Genomic DNA, 20144 nt, shown 5'->3' on the forward strand with positions numbered 1-20144 from the left:
TGCGATCGTTTTGCGCCCACAGCCCGCCCCCCCCTCAACCGCAGCCCCCTGTGCCGCCCCGATCGCCACCCCCGCCGCTCCGATCGCCACCCCCGCTGCTCCGATGCCCCCCCCCCGCCGCTGCTCCGATCGCCACCCCCACCGATCCGATGGCCCCCCCGCTCCGATCGCCCATCCCCCCTCCCGTCGCCGCTCCAATCGCCCCCCCCCCCCCGCGCTCCGATCGCTGCCGCTCCGATCGCCCCCACCGCCACGGCCAAGAGCATACTTTACCTTCTCCGCGCAGCCGGTCTTCGAGATCCCCGACTCCCCTCTTCAGCCAATCAGTGCTCCTCTTCAGCACTGAATGGCTGAAGGGATGCCGTTTGAAATTCCCGTCTCCCCTTTTTAGCCAATCAATGCAAGGCAGCACTGATTGGCTGAAGGGGAGCCGTTTGAAATTCCCGGCTCCCCTCTTCAGCCAATCAGTGCTGCCGTGCATTGATTGGCTGAAGAGGGGAGCCGGGAATTTCAAACGGCTCCCCTTCAGCCAATCAGTGCTGCCTTGCATTGATTGGCTGAAGAGGGGAGTCGGGAATTTCAAACGGCTCCCCTTCAGCCAATCAGGGCTGAAGAGGAGCACTGATTGGCTGAAGAGGAGCCGTCTGAAATTCCCGGCTCATCTCTTCAGCCAATCAATGCGCTGAAGAGGGGAGCCGGGGATCTCGAAGACCTGCTGCGCGGAGAAGGTAACGTATGCTCTTGACCGCGGCGGTGGGGGCGATCGGAGCGACAGGTGGGGGTGGGGCGATCGGAGTGGCGGCGGGTGGGGGTGGTGATCGGAGTGGTGGCGATCGGGGCGGCGGGGGTGGCGATCGGAGCGGCGGGGGCGGGTGGCGATCGAGCCGGCGCAGGGGGCTGCGGATGAGCGGGGGGCCGGGCTGCGAGCAGGGGGCCGGGCGGGGCGGCGGGCGGCCGGACTTATGCGCGTCGTCTGTTTACACGGAACGATCGGCGATTTTGCGAAATGAGAACGACGATTTATGAACATGTTAAAAGATCAAAATGAACGATTTTTTGATCGTTCGCCGCGTTTACGCGTACGATTATCGTTTGAATTCAAACATTATCGCAAAAATTCACCCGATAATCGCTCCGTGTAAACTTAGCATTATGGTGCGTTTACACAGACAGATTTATCTGACAGATCTTTGAAGCCAAAACAAGGAACAAACTATAAACAGGGATCAGGTCATAGAGGAAAGACTGGGATCTATCCTCTATTCAAATCCATTCCTGGCTTTGGCTTCCAAAATCTGTCAGATAAATCTTTCTGTGTAAACGCACCCTTATGCTACGTTTACACGGAACGATTATCGGGCGAATTTTCGAATTAATCGTACAGTGAACTTTACCGTTTACCGATTCTCTGACATGGCATTTACTCTTGTCATGAGCAATGGACCATTTATCACTGGCTACCAATCTTATTTCCCCGTTATATTGGAAGTATAATGTACATACATTTGGCAGACTGGTGACAGATTTAGCTGATTTATTTGTATTTTCTTTTTACAAATTATTGTTATATTTGTAAGATTTTTATTTTCCTACAGTAAACAGGCAATTAGATTTGGTATTAGAGACCGGGCGTATGAAAGTGAGCTATGCACACCCAGAGAGTATACACAACAGCCACCCTATGTACACTGGAAGCGTTTTATTGAGAAACAAATTAAATATTATTAAGATATTAATGTTTTGTTGCCTTTTAACAAGGGAAACTGAAACGCCCTGTTGTCAATTTATTCATACATATGGATTAAGAAAGGGACAACATTTAGATATAAGAAAATATGTACCAGAATATTTCCAGAAAATAGTATTTACTAAAATATTCAGGAAAGGCTAAATATTAAACTAAACAAAATATATATTCTCTTTATTGCAGCATAAATCATCTTGCACCATTTGCTACCTTTATTTCACTTGAAGACTTGAACCTAAGTAGCAATTGCTTATCAGGTATGTTAAGAGAGATTTCTTCGGACTGTAAGATACACCTGACTACAGGATGCATCCGGGTTTTAGACAACAGAAAACAGAAAAAAAATATTTCTTGCTGTTTAAAATTTCTCTGACAGGCTAAGTGGAGGGGTGAATGTCATTAACTGTGCATGGGGAGGAGAGTGTTCAATCTACATAAAAACAATGGGCGTCTACTGATAATGACTAGATATGAGCGAACCTTAATCACGCTCAGGTTTGTTCAAACCCAAGTTTGTGGCATCTGATTACTGGTGGCTGAAGAAGTTGGATCCATCTTCTTCAGCCCCCCCAGTCAGTGACTCTTCACTAAAACCAAATGTTTGAGAGGAGCCGACTAACCTGACCTACAACTCTATCACGAAGCACCTGTGCTTATACACATGCTGAATAGGGTACACAACAGCCAGATAAATTTATGGGTAGCACTAGAAGTGGTCTTCTCCCCCTCAGACCTCTTGATGGCATCTTTGCTCCAAAGTAGCGATAGGGTGGGCCTACCTCCTGGCCCTTTTTAGTCCCCCCCCCCCACCCTTAGTGTATGCGATAAATGGGTCCTCAGATATGGCTTCTCACGTCTTTTCTAAGGCCAATAAAAGGGGTGAATTGAAGCACCTCTTGACAACAGCAAGACAGACCTGATGGAATGGATCACAGAGCTTAGCTTAAAGGGGTACTGCGGCGGTAAACAATTATTCACAGAATAACACACATTACAAAGTTATACAACTTTGTAATGTATGTTATGTCTATGAATGGCCCCCTTCCCCGTGTCCCACCACCCCCACCCGTGTACCCGGAAGTGTGGTGCGCTATACATACCTGTCACGTGCCGACTCGTCTCCGATCTTCAGTCTGCGATGTTGTCTTCGGACGGCCCGGCCGAATCCCTCCGAGCGTCCTGAGTGCCGGCCGCCCTCTGCCGCGTCATCGCTCAGCCAATCGCGGGCGCGTCATCAGCTGCTCAGCCGCGATTGGCTGAGCCAAACTGTGCTCAGCCAATCGCGGCTGAGCATCTGATGGCGCTGAAGAGGGCGGCCGGCACTCAGGGCGCTCGGAGGGATTCGGCCGGGCCGTCCGAGGACGACATCGCAGACTGAAGATCGGAGACGAGTCGGCACGTGACAGGTATGTATAGCGCACCACACTTCCGGGTACACGGGTGGGGGTGGTGGGACACGGGGAAGGGGGCCATTCACAGACATAACATACATTACAAAGTTGTATAACTTTGTAATGTGTGTTATTCTGTGAATAATTGTTTACCGCCGCACTACCCCTTTAATTTATAGTTTAAGACCATAACAGCAATAAAACAATTTTAAAGCTCTGGAATGGCTGGACTATTTTTATGGATTCCCCATCTTTTCCACCTCTTGTACATTAATTTACTACCATTCATGTTCATGATTACCTGTCTTTCTTGCCAATGTCTTTTACTCCCTAACCCATGCTTAACCCCTCTTCTCTTCCTCTCCTCCTTTTCTTCCTCCTTCCCCTTCCATGCTTCATCACACAATTGAAAGTGAATTATTATCTGCAGCGGCCCAATCTTACCTAGACTTAAGGCCATATTCCACCAACAGATCTGACGACAGATTATCTGCCAAAGATTTGAAGCCAAACCCAGGGGTGGATTTGAAAAGAGGAGAAATCCAGTCTTTCATTTATGACCTAATCTCTGTTTATAGTCTGTTCCTGGGTTTGGCTTCAAATCTTTGGCAGATTATCTGTCGTCAGATCTGTTGGTGGAATAGGGCCTTTAATAGTCTTGCGTCCAAAATCTTTCCTGTACAGCATCGGCGAATAGCCAGACCAGTGTTATTGTTGTGTAATACCTTTTTGACTGTACCCTGGCAATGTTTTACTTTTTGTAATGTGCTTTTAACCTAAAATTAATAAACACAACAGGTCACAAAATATTGCCATACTACCACACATTACCACCACATTTTAACTAAATATTATTACCATACTCATAACACACAGCCACCCCACTCTATATCTGGAGACTCATATGTGATGTCTTCTCTGATGTGAATTCTTTCATTTTGTGTTCCATTCCCTACCGCAAAGAAATCTTGCAGCTATCACTCAACCCCAGAGAACCTGTCTGACCAACTTTTTAGGCTCCACACTTTTCCAAAGCTATATTCACCTTTTCTCCCACATAGTGTCCCAAATAATGTACCTATTGGTAGGAAGGTGCTCCACAATAAATAGAGTTACCCCACAGTAAGTAGAGAGTGTTGCCCCCCATAGGCAAAGCTGCATCCCAGTAGGTTTAGTTGTCCTCTCAGGTACAATGTGCACTCAGTAGGTAGAGTTGCTCCCCTGAGTATGTAAGTCTGCTCCCAGTAGGTATTGTGCCTACAATTGTAGATACACTGCCGATTTTCCCACCTACAAAGAATGGAGAGGTCTGTACTCTTCAACTCTGAGAAACAGAATCTATAAAAAAAATATTATAATAATAGGAGAACTCTGGGCTGTGGGATTTTTGGAGTGCTGGGGAGGGGAGGACATGCTAGACCAGAGCTGCGGGATACTGGCACCAGCACTGGAGCAGGGGGAGTGAGAGCATATTACTTTTTTCATCCTCCCCAGCTAAAAATCATTCCAGCCTGGAGTTCTCCTTTAAATAATTATTTTCCATTTTATTGCATGAAATCAGTATTTGGTAGAATATTTGGTACAGAAACCTTTGTCTGCAGGTCAGACATTTCCTGTAGACCCAGCCAAAACCCATCTTCAATACTCTTACTAAGGGAAGGTGGTTGTTGGCCAAAAGCTTGCAATAACATGGCTCCATCCATGCACCTTCCAATGCAGTGCAGTCATCCTGTCCCCTTTGCAGCAAAGCACCCTCAAAGTGTGATGTTTCCATCCCTATTCTTTACAATTGGGATAGAGTAGAGTTATTACCAAAAAGTTCTATTTTGGTCTCAACTTACCACATGACCTTCTCTTATTCCTCCTCTGGATCATCCAGATGGTCATTGGAGAACTTTAGACGGGCCTAGCCATGTGCTGGTGTGAGCAGGGGGACCTTGCATGCCCTGCAGGATTTTAATTTATGATTACGTAGTGTATTACTAATTGTAATCTTTGAGGCTGTGGTCCCAGCTCTCTTCAGGTCTTTGACCAGGTCCTCCCATGTAGTTCTTGACTGATTCCTGACCTTTTTCAGAATCATCTTCATCCCACAAAGTGGGGTTTTGCATGGAGCCCCAGACTGAGGAAGATTGACAGTCATCTTGTCTTTCTTCCATTTCCTTATAATTGTGCCAACAGTTGTTGCCTTCTCAGCTGCCCCCAATATAAAAAAATATATAAATGTACATACATACTGTACAGCGCAGGCAGTCTCTTCTTCTCCTATGCGGGGTGCAGGCTGAACTGACGTCATCTTGTGCATGCTGTGCCTCTTCCGCATTTAGTTAGGCTGGGTTTACATATATAAGTTTGCATCAGTTGCGTTTTTTGTCTAAATACTGACCACAACTGATGTCACAACTGATGCCAAAAATGCATTAGTTGCCATCAGTTTTTCTATCCTTCTTTTCATTAAAAACCATCAGTTTCCATCAGTTGTCATCAGTTCCCATCAGTTGTCACAAGTTGCTCTCATCAGTTGACATTTTTTTTTTCCAAGTATGTTTTCCTGTCATTTTCAATGGAATTTGCCGGGGAGCGCACGGGGGGCTATATACTAATTGGGGGAGCTCACAGGGGGCTATATACTACAAGGGCAGAGCGCACAGGGGGGCTATATGGGAGGGGGCGAGCACACAGGCGGGCTAATTGGGAGGGGGAGAGCGCACATGGGGGGCTATATACTACTGGGGGAGAGCACACAGGGAAGCTAAATATTACTGGGGGGGCAACAGGGGGGCTATATACTACTGGAGGAGCAACAGGGGGCGATATACTACTGGGAGACCAAGGGGGGACTATAGGGGAGGGGGAGAGCACACAGGGGGAGAGATATGTTTATTTTGTGCTGCTTTTTGCCTGAACGCCGGATGCCAGAGCCGAACGGCATGCGTCCTGCCCGGCGAGGCATCCGGCGCTCTATTCGATTGAATTGGTGCGGCGCCGCATCGCCGGAGCAGTGGTCAGTCAGGACGCTGCAAGATGCGTCCTAACGCACCAGCGATGCGGCGGCCACTAGTTCACCGCCGCACATTTTGAACAATCCCATTGAAAACAATGGGATCAGTTCAATGATGCGTTTCCCTCCGGCGCACCACACCGCCGGACATATGTAAACCCGGCCTTACACTAAGATCCCACACTAAGTAAGCCCCTGTCCCCTTAGGGACCCTACAACGCACCACTGATGCAGGATTCTCATTGGCACTACCTTCCACAGCAATGTACTCAGGATGTAGGTTTAAAATCCTCTTTTTCCATGTCCGACTCACACTTCTGACATCTGCCACAATTTTTAGTATGGAAAATGAAGGTCCACTTGAATAGTGGGCCCATCAAAAACAGGATGAACATACAAACTCAATGCAGATTACTGACACTGACAACCCGAGTCTTGCGGGGACAACAATGTTAACCATTGAACCTTTGTGCTTCCAATATTTACATGTTGACATTTATGATTTTTTAGAGTTAGAGGCTGTTACCCTGTGGCTGGAAGGATGTATGAATTTAACAAAACTTTCCATTAGCAAGAATCCATTTCTCCAAGAAATTAATTGGAGGTGAGCTGATCAATACATTGAGATCCTTTCTGTATTGTGTAAACCTATTTCTATGATACCATAGTAAGTTCATGATATTATTAATTGGTTCTAGATGTGTTGTGATTAACATAAGAAAAAAAACCACTGAAATTATTTCCTATTGGAATGTATGTTGTTAACCATTGCAGTAACTCTATTTTATAATTACTGAGAAAAATAAAAATTGCACAACGAATCCGAATAACTATACCAGTTCCATCAATAGAAGCCCTAGAATATTGTGCCATGATATATTTCATGTTTTAACCACCAGATGTCGCCAGAATCATCCTTTCCAGCATCTATTGCTTAAACAGCAGATGTCCCCATAATCCACTCTTTTCACCTAAAGTAGAACTGAAATAGCTGGAATTTCACTTGTTTGTATTTCTCCCTAATACCAGCAGATGGTGCTGTGTCGGCAGATTGTGGTATCTTTCAGCATCTTCTGAACCCATTTTTTTTTAATACTTCTTCCTATTACTACTAATTTGGCATTTCTCAGTGAATTTCAGATTAAACAATTAGTCAGGTAATGCCTTAAAGATTAGTAAAACATAAATCCATTTTTCCATTAATTTAAACATATGTTTTCATAGATGAATAAGTAGACAATCTATTTAAAGACTTCATATAATGTAAAACTAATAACCTGAAATAATGGTTAGGATTGCAATGTATAACACAAAGTTTTCTATGATTACTAACTGTAATTTCCACATCTAGGTAAATTTAATTCATTCAGTTATAGTTCTAAAGACTAGATCAGTCTTTAACCCTTTTACTCCTCAGCCATTTTGGAGTTAAACCGACATGTTATCTTTATTCTGCAGGCCAGTGCAATTACAGTGATACCCAGTTTATATAGCTTTTATTTTATTTTACTGCATAAAAATAAAGCTTAAAAAATGAATATGCTTATAATTGCTCTATACTTTTTCTTTATTTTTCCATCTGATAGCTAATTTCTTGTGCTGTGCTTTGGAGTTGGCTTTTTGAATAATATTTATTAAATAATGTTTTTTCTTTCTATGCTGTGAACAAAAATCTACCATGCGGTATTACAAACATTCTATTTTAATAGTTGGGACAATTTTGCACACAGTGGTCTTTATGAACCTGCTAACATTTCCCTGTAATTGCCTACCGCCTTATTTCGGCACCAGTGACTTTATCTTTGTAGGTACTGCCTTTTTGGAAAAAAATCCTTCCTAAAGAAATATGCAAATGAGTTCCTTTGGTGCATCGGGGACGTTCTTCAGCCCCTCAGTGCATCATTCAGCCCATCCACCAGCTCCGATGTTATGCATAAGCCTTTTTATGCATATTTAGCTATGCATAAGCAGGTAGGACTTGTTCGCGTGAAAGCGCAGGAATAGCCTCTGTGCAGGCACTGTTACTGCATAAGTGTGAGAACGAGACCTGCCTACTTATGTATAGCCCATTATACAGAAGTAGGGGTGAATGTCAGACTCGGGCGGGTGAGTGTAACTATGCATTGAGGGACTGAGGAACGCATTCATTAGCATATTTCTTTAGAACATTGGTGCCAGAACGAGAAGGTAGGTGGTTACAGGGACTTACCAGCAGGTTCATAAGGACAAACCTGTTGATAGTTTCTCTTTAAGTCCTGCAGGAGACTTCTATAAGCAATCTTTTGACTACTTATTCGGCTCACTGCAATGCTTTAAATACATTTTTCAGTGATCAGCTAGCCTATGTCACACTGTATAGGAAGATCAATCATGACAGCCACAGAGGACTTTAGGAGACCTCAGACTGCTGTGACAATGGATTGGCTCCACACAGTCTCACCGAGGGAAGCCAATCTGACCTGATAAGACCAATGATATGCAACACTCCTGTTTAAATGCCACTGTCAGTCAACATTTAAAGTGTACCTGTCAGGATTAAAAACGTTTCACATGTCACAGAGACATGTCAGACGTTTTGAGTCTGAGAGGTCAGGCCCCAAATTTTCAATAGAACAGCAGTGCATGTCTCTCTTCCCACTCTGTGTCTTTGTGCATGAGACGGCCCTACAGACGTTATTAGGCGCCCATCGATTGACATGGAGTTGGGAGACCATGTGCTGAGCATATTCTTCTCATGATCCTTTCTTCTGATTGGTCTGGGTCTAAATACTCACACTTCGACCAATAAGATCTTTCCATATGTACCTTTATCAATTAGTTTTTTTCTGGTAACAGTGTCCATTTGAATGCTTAAATGACCGATATCAGTATGATTGCTGATATCAGCCATTAACAGTGGGTGTCAGCTGCAGAAAGCACCTGGCCCTCACTGTGTATGGAGCAAGTTTATCTCCTAAGACTGCTCCATACAGTCCTTCACATTCACTGACGTTAAAAGGCAGTGCAGCAACACGAAGGGGTTAAAACAGTACTGTCACTTCAAAAAAACATCATACAGATGCGTCAAAAATTTTGATCAGTAGGTCACTTGGAGTCTGAAAGCTCTTATCAGGAGAAGTGTGCAGCTAAGCGATTCACTCTTTGGCTTGCCACTCTACCTGTCTTATTGGAGGAGTTGGCTTCTGTAGTAAGCTTTACGAGCTCAACTCATTGAGACAGGGAGAGAGTGAAGCATTCAGCTGCGTGCTGACTCACAATAGGTTCCCTAATTCCATTAGTGCTTTTTACTTTTTTATAGATTCACTCCCCTATTCCCAATAAATAGAGGTTTCACCATTTAAAACAAAAATAAAAGATGTTGTGCCGCGCTAGTTTGGCCATAAAAGAATCCCAGTATTTGTGTTTTTTTATTGCCCAACATCTTTCATTTTTGTTTTTAGTGGACACTTATTAGTGGAAGCAGTTAACCACTAGTTGTAGCACACAGCTTCTTGGATACTAATTTAACCCTCTATCAGGAGCACAGGTGTTTTACTATATTATAGGTTTCACCATTTGGTTGTCTATTAATTGGGTGTAAACTTTATTGTAAAACAGGGGGTAAATGTTCATGGAGTGTAAATATAGGGTTGAGGGGGTGTCAATTAGAATCACACCTTAGCTAAGAATTCATACTCTATTTTGCAATAATTTCCGCCCATCCTACTATTCAGTGAAATATATAGATGAAATAAAACATAAAATCCCTATATCTCAAGAACCAGTGGACATAGTTAAAAAAAAAAAAACACTCTTGAAATCTGGGTACCAGAAGATACATTCTTTGAACCCACGCATATGGACCACTTAAGGACAATTAATACATAACCTTTAATAATACTTTAAAAACAAGGTCCATACAACATGAACACACAAAAAAAAAAACATTGGTGCCCTATATATACAGTGTGGTATCCTCAAGAGCACTAGCAAAATAGAAGGAACAAATAACTAAATAGACACAACAGGAGTAATGGTCAAGGCTGTCACAGGGTACAATGATCAGTGCTATGGTAAAGGGGGGGGGGGGGGGTTGGTGCACCCTCAGCTGACCCTAAATAGCCTCTTACCCTGCCTTTTGGGGTACCCACCTCCTTAACAGGGTGGCCCCAACCACGGTGACAGTCCCTCTCCTGTTGTAAGTGCTCAGGAGAAAAAAACAAACAAAGAGACAAAAAGCAAAAAACAGTGCAACACATGTGACAACTTACAATCACCTAAACGTGTAATTGCAGCAGCACAATAGATACAGAAATTACTTGGAGTGTATATGAAATTTACAACACTCGTTCCAACGCGTTTCTACCGTCCCAATATGTGACGGTTTCATCAGGGAACAGTCCCAGCACTCCAAAATGGATGTGCCCTATAATATTAGCTGCTGTGAAGATCTCCTCTCAATAAAATGGACCTTTAATAATTAAATGCAATGATATATGATAAAAAGGGTTACTCGTAGTATATACTGTGGTGGGGAGCGCCAGTTATAGCGCTACCAGCTGTACCTCTACTACTACCAATACCCATGACACACTAGCAAAGATACTGTCATAATGTACATGTCTAGCCGTCACTTAGCTTAAGATGTGCTGAGTCAGGAAATAGTGATAGCCCTCTCACAAGGTCCCAGATGATTCCATGATCCCCCCACGATGAGATGGAGATGGCAATTGGCAGGATGACCGGACTTAAATACTGATGGTATGTACTACTTCCGGGTGCCGGTCACATGACATGTCAGGTCACGTGACCATCCACACTATAATGGAGCAAATGAAAAGCCTCTTGATAAAGGCGCTATAAGCTATAGGGGGCGTGTGGGGCAGGCTATATCCACATACCGCCTACATATGGGGGTCCTGGGTGAATTAGGAGCCCCAGAGAGGGAGCGACAATAGAGAGCCGGGCACTTCCGGTCCGTGGAACGCATATTCCAACCATCACCTATAGGCGGGGCAGGAATTTGGGCGACCGCCTGGTACACAGCCATTAGTCCGCACCTCCCACTCATATGTGGTTGAGACCCACTCGTAGGGTGGGGACATCCAGGTGTGGGTCCTGTAAAGCATGTAACTATATAATGGTCGCACAATCGTTCTCTGCAACGGATGGCAAGATGTACACGAATCGTGAGTTTTCTAATTGTAAATCTACCGGGGTGATTTATATGGCAAGTTGTCCTTGCCCCCTTAAATACGTTGGGAAGACCAAACGCGAATTGCGACGACGCATTTTGGAGCATATAGGGGACATTACACATAGCCGGGACAAACCACTTGCTGTACACATGCGACGAACTCACCCAGACAGCCCCTTCTCTGTGAAGTTTCAGGTCATTGAAGCAATCAGACCCTCACCGAGGGGTGGGGACCTGGATAGACGCCTCCAGCAAAAAGAGACCCAGTGGATCTACAGACTTGGTACTGTGAATCCACGGGGTCTAAATGAAGCACTTGTGTTCTCATCGTTTATTGCATAAATGCCCTTATCATTATTCTCGTGGTGGTGGGAGATGTAATTACCTGTACCTGTACCATTGGGATCAATTACACTTTCCAATACCCAAACACACTGTACATGTTATTTGATATACATTATTGATATGATTACCATCCCTTAATGAGATACACTATACATGCTATCTGATATATATGATTGATATGGATACCATTATCCTTATGATACGCCACTATCATGGCTACATGTACTTTTCTATTCTTATATATATATATGTGTGTATATATATATATATATATATATGTTTGTTTTTTGTTTTTTTTATATTAATTTCTCTTTAGCTCTGGTGCATCAATTATTATCACATTACGCCTATACATATCAATAGTTAGGCTACCAGGCACCTTATGGTTTTGTATTCCCTATTCCCTATCTTCTTGCCATCAATGAAGTGCATTGCAATCTCCAGTGGAACGCATATTGCGTTCCACGGCTTGCACATGCTGTTATCATCCATCTGGCTTTTTTGCAGCATTTCTCCGCCCACTTCCTCCCGGTGGAACGCATATGCGTTCCACGGACCGGAAGTGCCCGGCTCTCTATTGTCGCTCCCTCTCTGGGGCTCCTAATTCACCCAGGACCCCCATATGTAGGCGGTATGCGGATATAGCCTGCCCCACACGCCCCCTATAGCTTATAGCGCCTTTATCAAGAGGCTTTTCATTTGCTCCATTATAGTGTGGATGGTCACGTGACCTGACATGTCATGTGACCGACACCCGGAAGTAGTACATACCATCAGTATTTAAGTCCGGTCATCCTGCCAATTGCCATCTCCATCTCATCGTGGGGGGATCATGGAATCATCTGGGACCTTGTGAGAGGGCTATCACTATTTCCTGACTCAGCACATCTTAAGCTAAGTGACGGCTAGACATGTACATTATGACAGTATCTTTGCTAGTGTGTCATGGGTATTGGTAGTAGTAGAGGTACAGCTGGTAGCGCTATAACTGGCGCTCCCCACCACAGTATATACTACGAGTAACCCTTTTTATCATATATCATTGCATTTAATTATTAAAGGTCCATTTTATTGAGAGGAGATCTTCACAGCAGCTAATATTATAGGGCACATCCATTTTGGAGTGCTGGGACTGTTCCCTGATGAAACCGTCACATATTGGGATGGTAGAAACGCGTTGGAACGAGTGTTGTAAATTTCATATACACTCCAAGTAATTTCTGTATCTATTGTGCTGCTGCAATTACACGTTTAGGTGATTGTAAGTTGTCACATGTGTTGTACTGTTTTTTGCTTTTTGTCTCTTTGTTTGTTTTTTTCTCCTGAGCACTTACAACAGGAGAGGGACTGTCACCGTGGTTGGGGCCACCCTGTTAAGGAGGTGGGTACCCCAAAAGGCAGGGTAAGAGGCTATTTAGGGTCAGCTGAGGGTGCACCAACCCCCCCCCCCCCCCTTTACCATAGCACTGATCATTGTACCCTGTGACAGCCTTGACCATTACTCTTGTTGTGTCTATTTAGTTATTTGTTCCTTCTATTTTGCTAGTGCTCTTGAGGATACCACACTGTATATATAGGGCACCAATGGGTTTTTTTTGTGTATACATGTTGTATGGACCTTGTTTTTAAAGTATTATTAAAGGTTATGTATTAATTGTCCTTAAGTGGTCCATATGCGTCGGTGATTACATTGATATATACTGACCGCTGGGTTTTATTCCAATATTGGGAGGCGGCACCCTAATTTCCGCTAGTTTTTTGGAGAATTCTTTGAACCCAATAATATCAGCTATAAGGACCTCAATCTAAGAATGGGTTGTCAAGGTTCCTGGGATTAACACTTATTTGAGACTACATCATAAGCGCCTTTAATTTTACACTAGTATTAATGGATAACACAGACATGTATTCATTAACTATTTCATGGCATGGAGTAAGAGATTTATCAATAACAGTGTAATGAGTAGAAAAAGGATCAGCCCTCACCCGGTAAATGCGATGGCTTAGCATTTATTCCATTCACGGGATACGGGGAAAGAGGAGGGGGAGGTGCAGGTCGTGTCCTGCACCTCCCCTCCTTATATCCCGTGAATGGAATAAACGCTAAGTTTCCGCATTTACCACGTGAGTGCTGATCCTTTTTCTACTCTTTACACTATTCTATGCCTTGGTCTCCGGTCATTGCACCCCCATTCCGGCTGCTTAGTATTCACGGGGGGACTTGGTTGCTACAGTCCACGGAACCCGTACAGAAGGACTACAACCAAGTGTGGTGCGGGTTTGCTATACCTCATCTTCAACATTGTTATCAATAGCAGTAATGCAGGGAGGTGGTGTATTTAGTCTATCTTTGATAAAGAGCCCTGATAAGGTAATAATCTCATTACTGAGACTGGCCAATAGTTTATTTGACTGAATGGATTTAATGTTGCATCTTGTAGCTTTTGGTCTTGTTCCTATGTTATTATGGGATAAGGTTTGTGCTTGCAAATAATAGAGAAGTAGTGCTTGAGGCAAAGATTTACCAATCGATAGTGAAAATGTGAAGCATCCAGAAATGACACAAGTAGTAAAAATAGCTCTGCTATTATGTAAGTATTACAATGAATATACTTACTCAGGGAGTTTGGAAATTTTATTTGATTGAAAAGGATGTCTCCAGAATGGTAAAAAATACAAAGGAAACTTCAAGTTCTGTATGGGGTACATGTCAGGCTTCCTGTACCAAACTCTACTAAACAGCAGAAAACTGAGCTTTGGATGGTTTTTCCAGTGATCCTTGTCTGGGGATTGTTTTATCCTGCCAACTTTTTTTTTTTGATACCAACGTTTACAACGGCCACTGAAGTTTTTCCAGCACTCTTTTTTATAAAATATTCCAAAACAATTCTGCAGGACAATACTGAACCCTACTGCACAGAACAGTGCTGCTTAGGTTGTCAATACTGAAAAGGGGTATTTTTTAATTAACTAGTGTCAGATATGTAAATTACTTCTATTTAAAAATCTCAAGCCTTCATGTACTTATCTGCTGTTTGTCCTGCAGGAAGTGGTGTTTTTTTTCCAGTCTGACACTGACAGTGCTCTTTGCTGCCACCTTTGTCCATGTCAGGAACTGTCCAGAGCGGGTGAGGTTTTTTTCATGTGCTACTGCTCTGGACAGTTCCTGTCGCGGACAGAGGTGGCAGCGGAGAGTATAGTTTCAGACTGGAAAGAAAATACCATTTCCTGTAGGACGTACAGCAGCGGATAAGTACTGGAAGGCTTTATATTTTTAAATACTAATACTGAAAGTAATTTAGAAATTTGTATAACGTTCTAACACCAGTTGATTTAAAAACATTTTTTTTGTCTTGAGTACCCCCTTAACTAAGGCTGCATTAATATGTACAGCAGAGATATCAAAAGAAGACAAGAAGTACAAGACAGGGGGACCTCAGACTTTTTCATACCTCAGAGATGAGGTCTCGAGTAGAAGTAAGAGAATCTTTCATTCTCAAGTTCATCGAATATTGTTTATAGGATATTAGAAAAGTAAGAGATTGTGGGGGTCCGACCTCCATACCCCTGGCGATCTCCATGTTGGCCTCCGGCTCTTTTGTTTTGAATACAGCTGCGGGCACGACACATGATCCGCAGCTCTATTCATTCTCCATGGAGCCACCTGAAAGCAGGCACCATTTTAATACATTGGTGGGCCCGGTGCACAGCCCTTTAGAGTGGGCCCGCCCTTCCCTTTTAGCCCCAACCCAGCGTTATCAGAATGCAGTTACATCCATTTACTCACAGGGGGTGTCTTCTCTGATCAGAATCTTTCACCTTTTCTTTCACTCAATCCAGCGTGGGCCATCTTGAAGTCTTCCCCCGGCTGTGAATCCTCTCCAGAATCTGCCAGAGAAACATTTTAGGCTCCAACACATACAGTAGTTACCCCCTCTGTGCCCCTATATAGTAGTTACCCCCCTCTGTGCCCCTATATAGTAGTTACACCCCTCTGTGCCCCCACTTAATAATTAGGTATGCTCTGTGCCCCGATAAAGTAGTAAGGTCCCTATATAAGGCCCCTCCATGCTGCACCAATGTAGTATATAGACCCCCTATGTGCTGCCCCCAGTAGTATAGACCTCCTATGTGCTCCCCCAGTAGTATAGACCCCTGTTTGTTGCCCCCAGTAGTATAGATCCCTGTGTGCTACCCCCAGTACTATAGACCCCTGTACCATATAGCATATAACGCAAAAAACAAACACTTATACTCACCTTGGTTTGGGCGTCTCCTCTTCTCTTCACTCTTGTGGCCACAGGCAAAGCTTTGCCTGCGGTCACAAGATGCCACGCTCTCTTTGCAGTTCCAGCAATGGCGCTAGAGTGACGGCACCACAAGGAGAGCGTGGCCTCTTGTGACCACGGGCAAAGCACTGCCTGCGGCCATAAGAGTCACTGACAGGGAGGTAACAGATGGCTCCCGCTCTGTCAGTGCTGCTGCAGGTAACTATGAGTGCTCCTTGCGAGCACTTATAGCTACATTGCAGAGCGCAGCAGGGGACCCTGCAGGTGGCGCCGTCGGTATGGGTAAGTAGATTACTTACCCATCCTGATGGCACCCCCTCCCTGACAGGCTGCAGCTGGCGCCCTGTGCCGGCCTGCTCGGTGGGCCCTTTTACCAGTGGGCCCGGTGCACAGGCACCATTTGCCCTATGGTTAAAGCGGTCCTGCCTGAAAGAGTCAAGTGCTGTACTCGTCTCTTTCCGGCGGCTCCATAGAAGATGAATAGAGCAGCTGGTCGCGTGCCATACTTGCAGCTGGATTCAAAACAAAGGAGCCAGGGGCCAATATGGCGATCACCCAGGGGTATGGAGGTCGGACCCTCCTCGATCTCTTACTTGTCCACTTTCCTGTGGAAAGGAAACTAGTTAGTTTTAAGTTGGAATACCCCTTTAAATTGATGAGCCCTACAAGTTTTACTATATTAATTGAGATAATACCCCTTTGAAATAATACCGGTTTATTTATTTACCGGTCTACTATGAGGTTCTCAAACCTGACAGAATTTTCTAATAGCCATAGTGGCTGGTGAATGCAAACTGATTTAGAAACAACTTGCTTTCCTTTTCTCTTGGAGTTTGAATTAAAGTAAGTAATGGTTGGAAATCATAGGGAGCTTTCCTTCCCAGCCTGAGATATGTGGCTTAGTCGAAGGCCTGAACATGTCACTGCAGTCCTATGGTAACATTTACCCGAGCTGTAGGCGCTGTGGATTTGCTGCTTTGATTTAACAGCATGAAATCTGCAGCATATACAGTATATATGAATATAGGGGGAGATTTATCAAATATGGTGTAAAGTAAAACTGGCTCAGTTGTCCCGAGCAACCAATCAGATTCCACTTTTTCATTTTCCAAAGAGGCTGTGAGGAATGAAAGGTGGAATCTGATTGGTTGCTAGGGGCAACTGAGCCATTTTCACTTTACACCATGTTTGATAAATCTCCCTCATAGTGTTTACACACTACCTATGTACATGCAGTTGTTATACATGTACTAACCATGAATGCTATGTACTGTATAAAAAGGACTACAGTAGCAGAAAACATAATAGCTGGAACTGTAGCTGGCAATAATGGGTTACTCACATTCATTTTAAGTGCTTACAGATGTCCTGCAAGCCCATGTGTTTGCGTGCTATGGGTTTGCTAGCCCTATTGCCAATACATCTCCGCTATTACTGCTGGCTGATGATATTTGTTTGCAGAGATTGCCAAGATAGAACCCCCTAAATGATACATTTCTGAGTAACCTGCCTCTGTAATTCCAGTGGGTTCCCAGAGGAGCTATAAAAATGCACATATGTGTATATAAATTTTGTCATAAACTTTCCAGCTTCGCCGTGTTCAGTATATTCACATTTGTGTCTAAAAATAACAGTTCTCAATGGTTGTATGTGGAATTTTATAGAAGTAATCTAATCTTTACATAAAAAGTTATCTTTGGAAAATCACTGCGTTGACGCTACATAAAGTCATGAGGCGGATGGCTTCCTATAAATGTTTATACTGATTAATTGGGATGTCTGGCAGTAAAAGCTAAATCTTACACTATTTTCCTAAGCTGCTTTAATAGTTTGGGTATATAAATGTTACTTATATGTACCCATGTGTAAGATGCTGTTAATTTCCTTCCTTCATCTCACTTTGTTCCCTAGGGAAGAGTAATTTCACTTAACAGCCAATTTCCAGTAGATTGAGGGGAAATGCTCCTGTGTGGTTAATGTACAGAGCTTGTAATTCTGAAACTTGACTTCTGGAGACTTGCATCACAGTCCCACGTGTGCCTTAAAATTGAGAGGTTTTTCATTTGCAACAATTGTAGAGTAAACCCCATGTAAACTCCCAGGCTGGTTTCTTTTATGGTATCTTCATTCTTCATTGATCTCTTTACTGTGCTTGCCACAATTCTCACACATTATCCTTCGGATAAAGACATTCCATTGGTATGCACTGCATCTCCTTGTAGGATTATATAAGAGCTTTGCCATGAAAAAAAAAAGTGATCTCAGTCTCTTACATGCAATGTGACAATCATAGATGGGAACATGAAGTTCTATCTGAACAGCTAGATAGAACTAGCGACAATTTGTGATGGTTTAACAACTGTATGAGAACATTTCTTAAATGGTAGGACTTGTGCGGTGTGCCCAGGATGAAGTGGTTAGTGCCTACTGGACCATAAGTGGTCTAGACAAGGACAGCCAAAGCAGCAACATGACTGGGTGACCAGAGCTTATTAATGCACTTTGGGAGTAAAAGCTAGCCCATCATGTCCAATTACACCACATAACAACAACAACAAAACTTTTTGCCAAAGTCATAATTAAAAAGTGGGTTTGGGTACCACAATAGTCAGCATCAATCACTCTGTTTGTATGATAAACTTGTAAGTATACAGATATTTCACTCACCCATATGCTTCAGTTGCTATTCTTAGATTTGTAGTCCTTCATATTGGTGAGCGTTGAACGAGACTGTCCTGGTAGGTATCCCATGAGGATAGTTCAACTGGCTGCTATTCGCAAGGCGCGCTCCCCGGCCGGTGGCGTGTATTGCACTTGCAATGTAAGTCCCAAGCCTGAGTACTCTGTGACAAGAGCTATGGATCGCTGTATGAGGTAAACTTCCTCAACGCCTTTCAAAGGTTCCAACCTTCTTTCTCAAGGCTACAGAGCTAACCACTGAGCCACCATGCTGTAGATGCCACACACACATGCCATTTCGGTGCACAGGACTGGGACTGAATGTCTCTTCCAGCGTTATGCCTCTTTTTTTTTTTTTTTTAAGAGAAAAGACATGGAGGACACATGGACTGCAGTTTGAGAAAAAGTGAGACACCTGGTGGTCACGTGTTTAAGGTTGATTTTAACATAGAAATTGTTAAAAAATGTATATTACTAAGTTACTTGCAATCACAACAAATCCCTATTGATTTATTAAAAAAAAGAAGTTCATGACAGTGCCTCTTTAAAGGAGAATTGTGGCTATAACAAACTTTTGACTGGCAGCCGGGGAAGGGGAGAAAATAGCAAGAAAGCGTTGCTTACCTCTCCCCGTGCCCACAATGCACCACATGACTGGCGCCAGGATCCCCTCCAGAATGCATTTTCCCCCGTGTTGTGAGGACATCACGATTAGGGGGAGAATTCCCGTCCTGGCTTATTGAAAGTCTTCTCAGTCAATCAGTGACTGGGGCAGCATACCGTCCTAGTCAATGACTGGCTGAGCGGCCAGTCAGACATGTTAAAAGTTTGTTGACATGTCAATTCTTTGAGCGGACGGCGGAATTCACTGGCATATATCATTGAGTCTATGTAACAGGCGGAACTTCAATCGGAAGCCGCCCAGCAGAATCCGCTTAAAGTTTCCATAGAAATTCCATAGTGTGCACATACCCTTAGGCTTTGTTCACACAACAACATTTTGAATTAACCCCTTAAGGACCGCGGGCGTACATTTACGCCCCCGCTGCCTGGGCCTTAAGGCAGGAGGACGTAAATGTACGCCCTGGCACGGTCCTGGGCAGTGCAATGTATGTAAGTGATAGTTCCGTAAGGGAACTATAAAAGTGTAAAAAAATAAATCAATAAATGTTTTACAAAATGCCCCAAAGCCCCTCCCCCAATAAAAGTGCAAATTACCCCCCCTTCCCATTTCATATATTAAACACATAAAAAGTAATGGTTAATTAACATATTATATACCATAGCGTGCGTAATCGCCCGATCTATTAAAATAAAACAATACTATTCCCGCACGGTGAACGGTGTGAACAAAAAGCGGTAAAAAAACGCAGAGATTGCTTTTTTAATGACATTTTATGTATTATAAAATTAATAAAAAGCAATCAATACATTTGATCTAGAAAAACATTTTATTAATAAAAACTAGAGATTATGACATCATTTATTTTATGGAAAGTTGCCATTACAAAGTACA

The 20144-nt window shown here is 43.5% G+C and overlaps 1 protein-coding gene across 3 annotated transcripts in view; it reads left to right on the forward strand.

Annotated features, from left to right (window-relative positions):
• The window catches only part of LRRIQ1 (leucine rich repeats and IQ motif containing 1), a 112963-nt gene that overhangs the window by 36004 nt on the left and 56815 nt on the right, over positions 1-20144 (forward strand). For all 3 annotated transcript variants that reach the window (XM_069974090.1, XM_069974101.1, XM_069974107.1), the window contains 2 exons: positions 1931-2004; positions 6650-6743. In XM_069974090.1, the coding sequence (XP_069830191.1) occupies positions 1931-2004; positions 6650-6743 (168 nt within the window). The remainder of the gene's footprint in view (positions 1-1930; positions 2005-6649; positions 6744-20144) is intronic.

The sequence above is a fragment of the Dendropsophus ebraccatus genome, chromosome 1, assembly GCF_027789765.1.
Source record: "Dendropsophus ebraccatus isolate aDenEbr1 chromosome 1, aDenEbr1.pat, whole genome shotgun sequence".
NCBI lineage: Eukaryota > Metazoa > Chordata > Amphibia > Anura > Hylidae > Dendropsophus > Dendropsophus ebraccatus.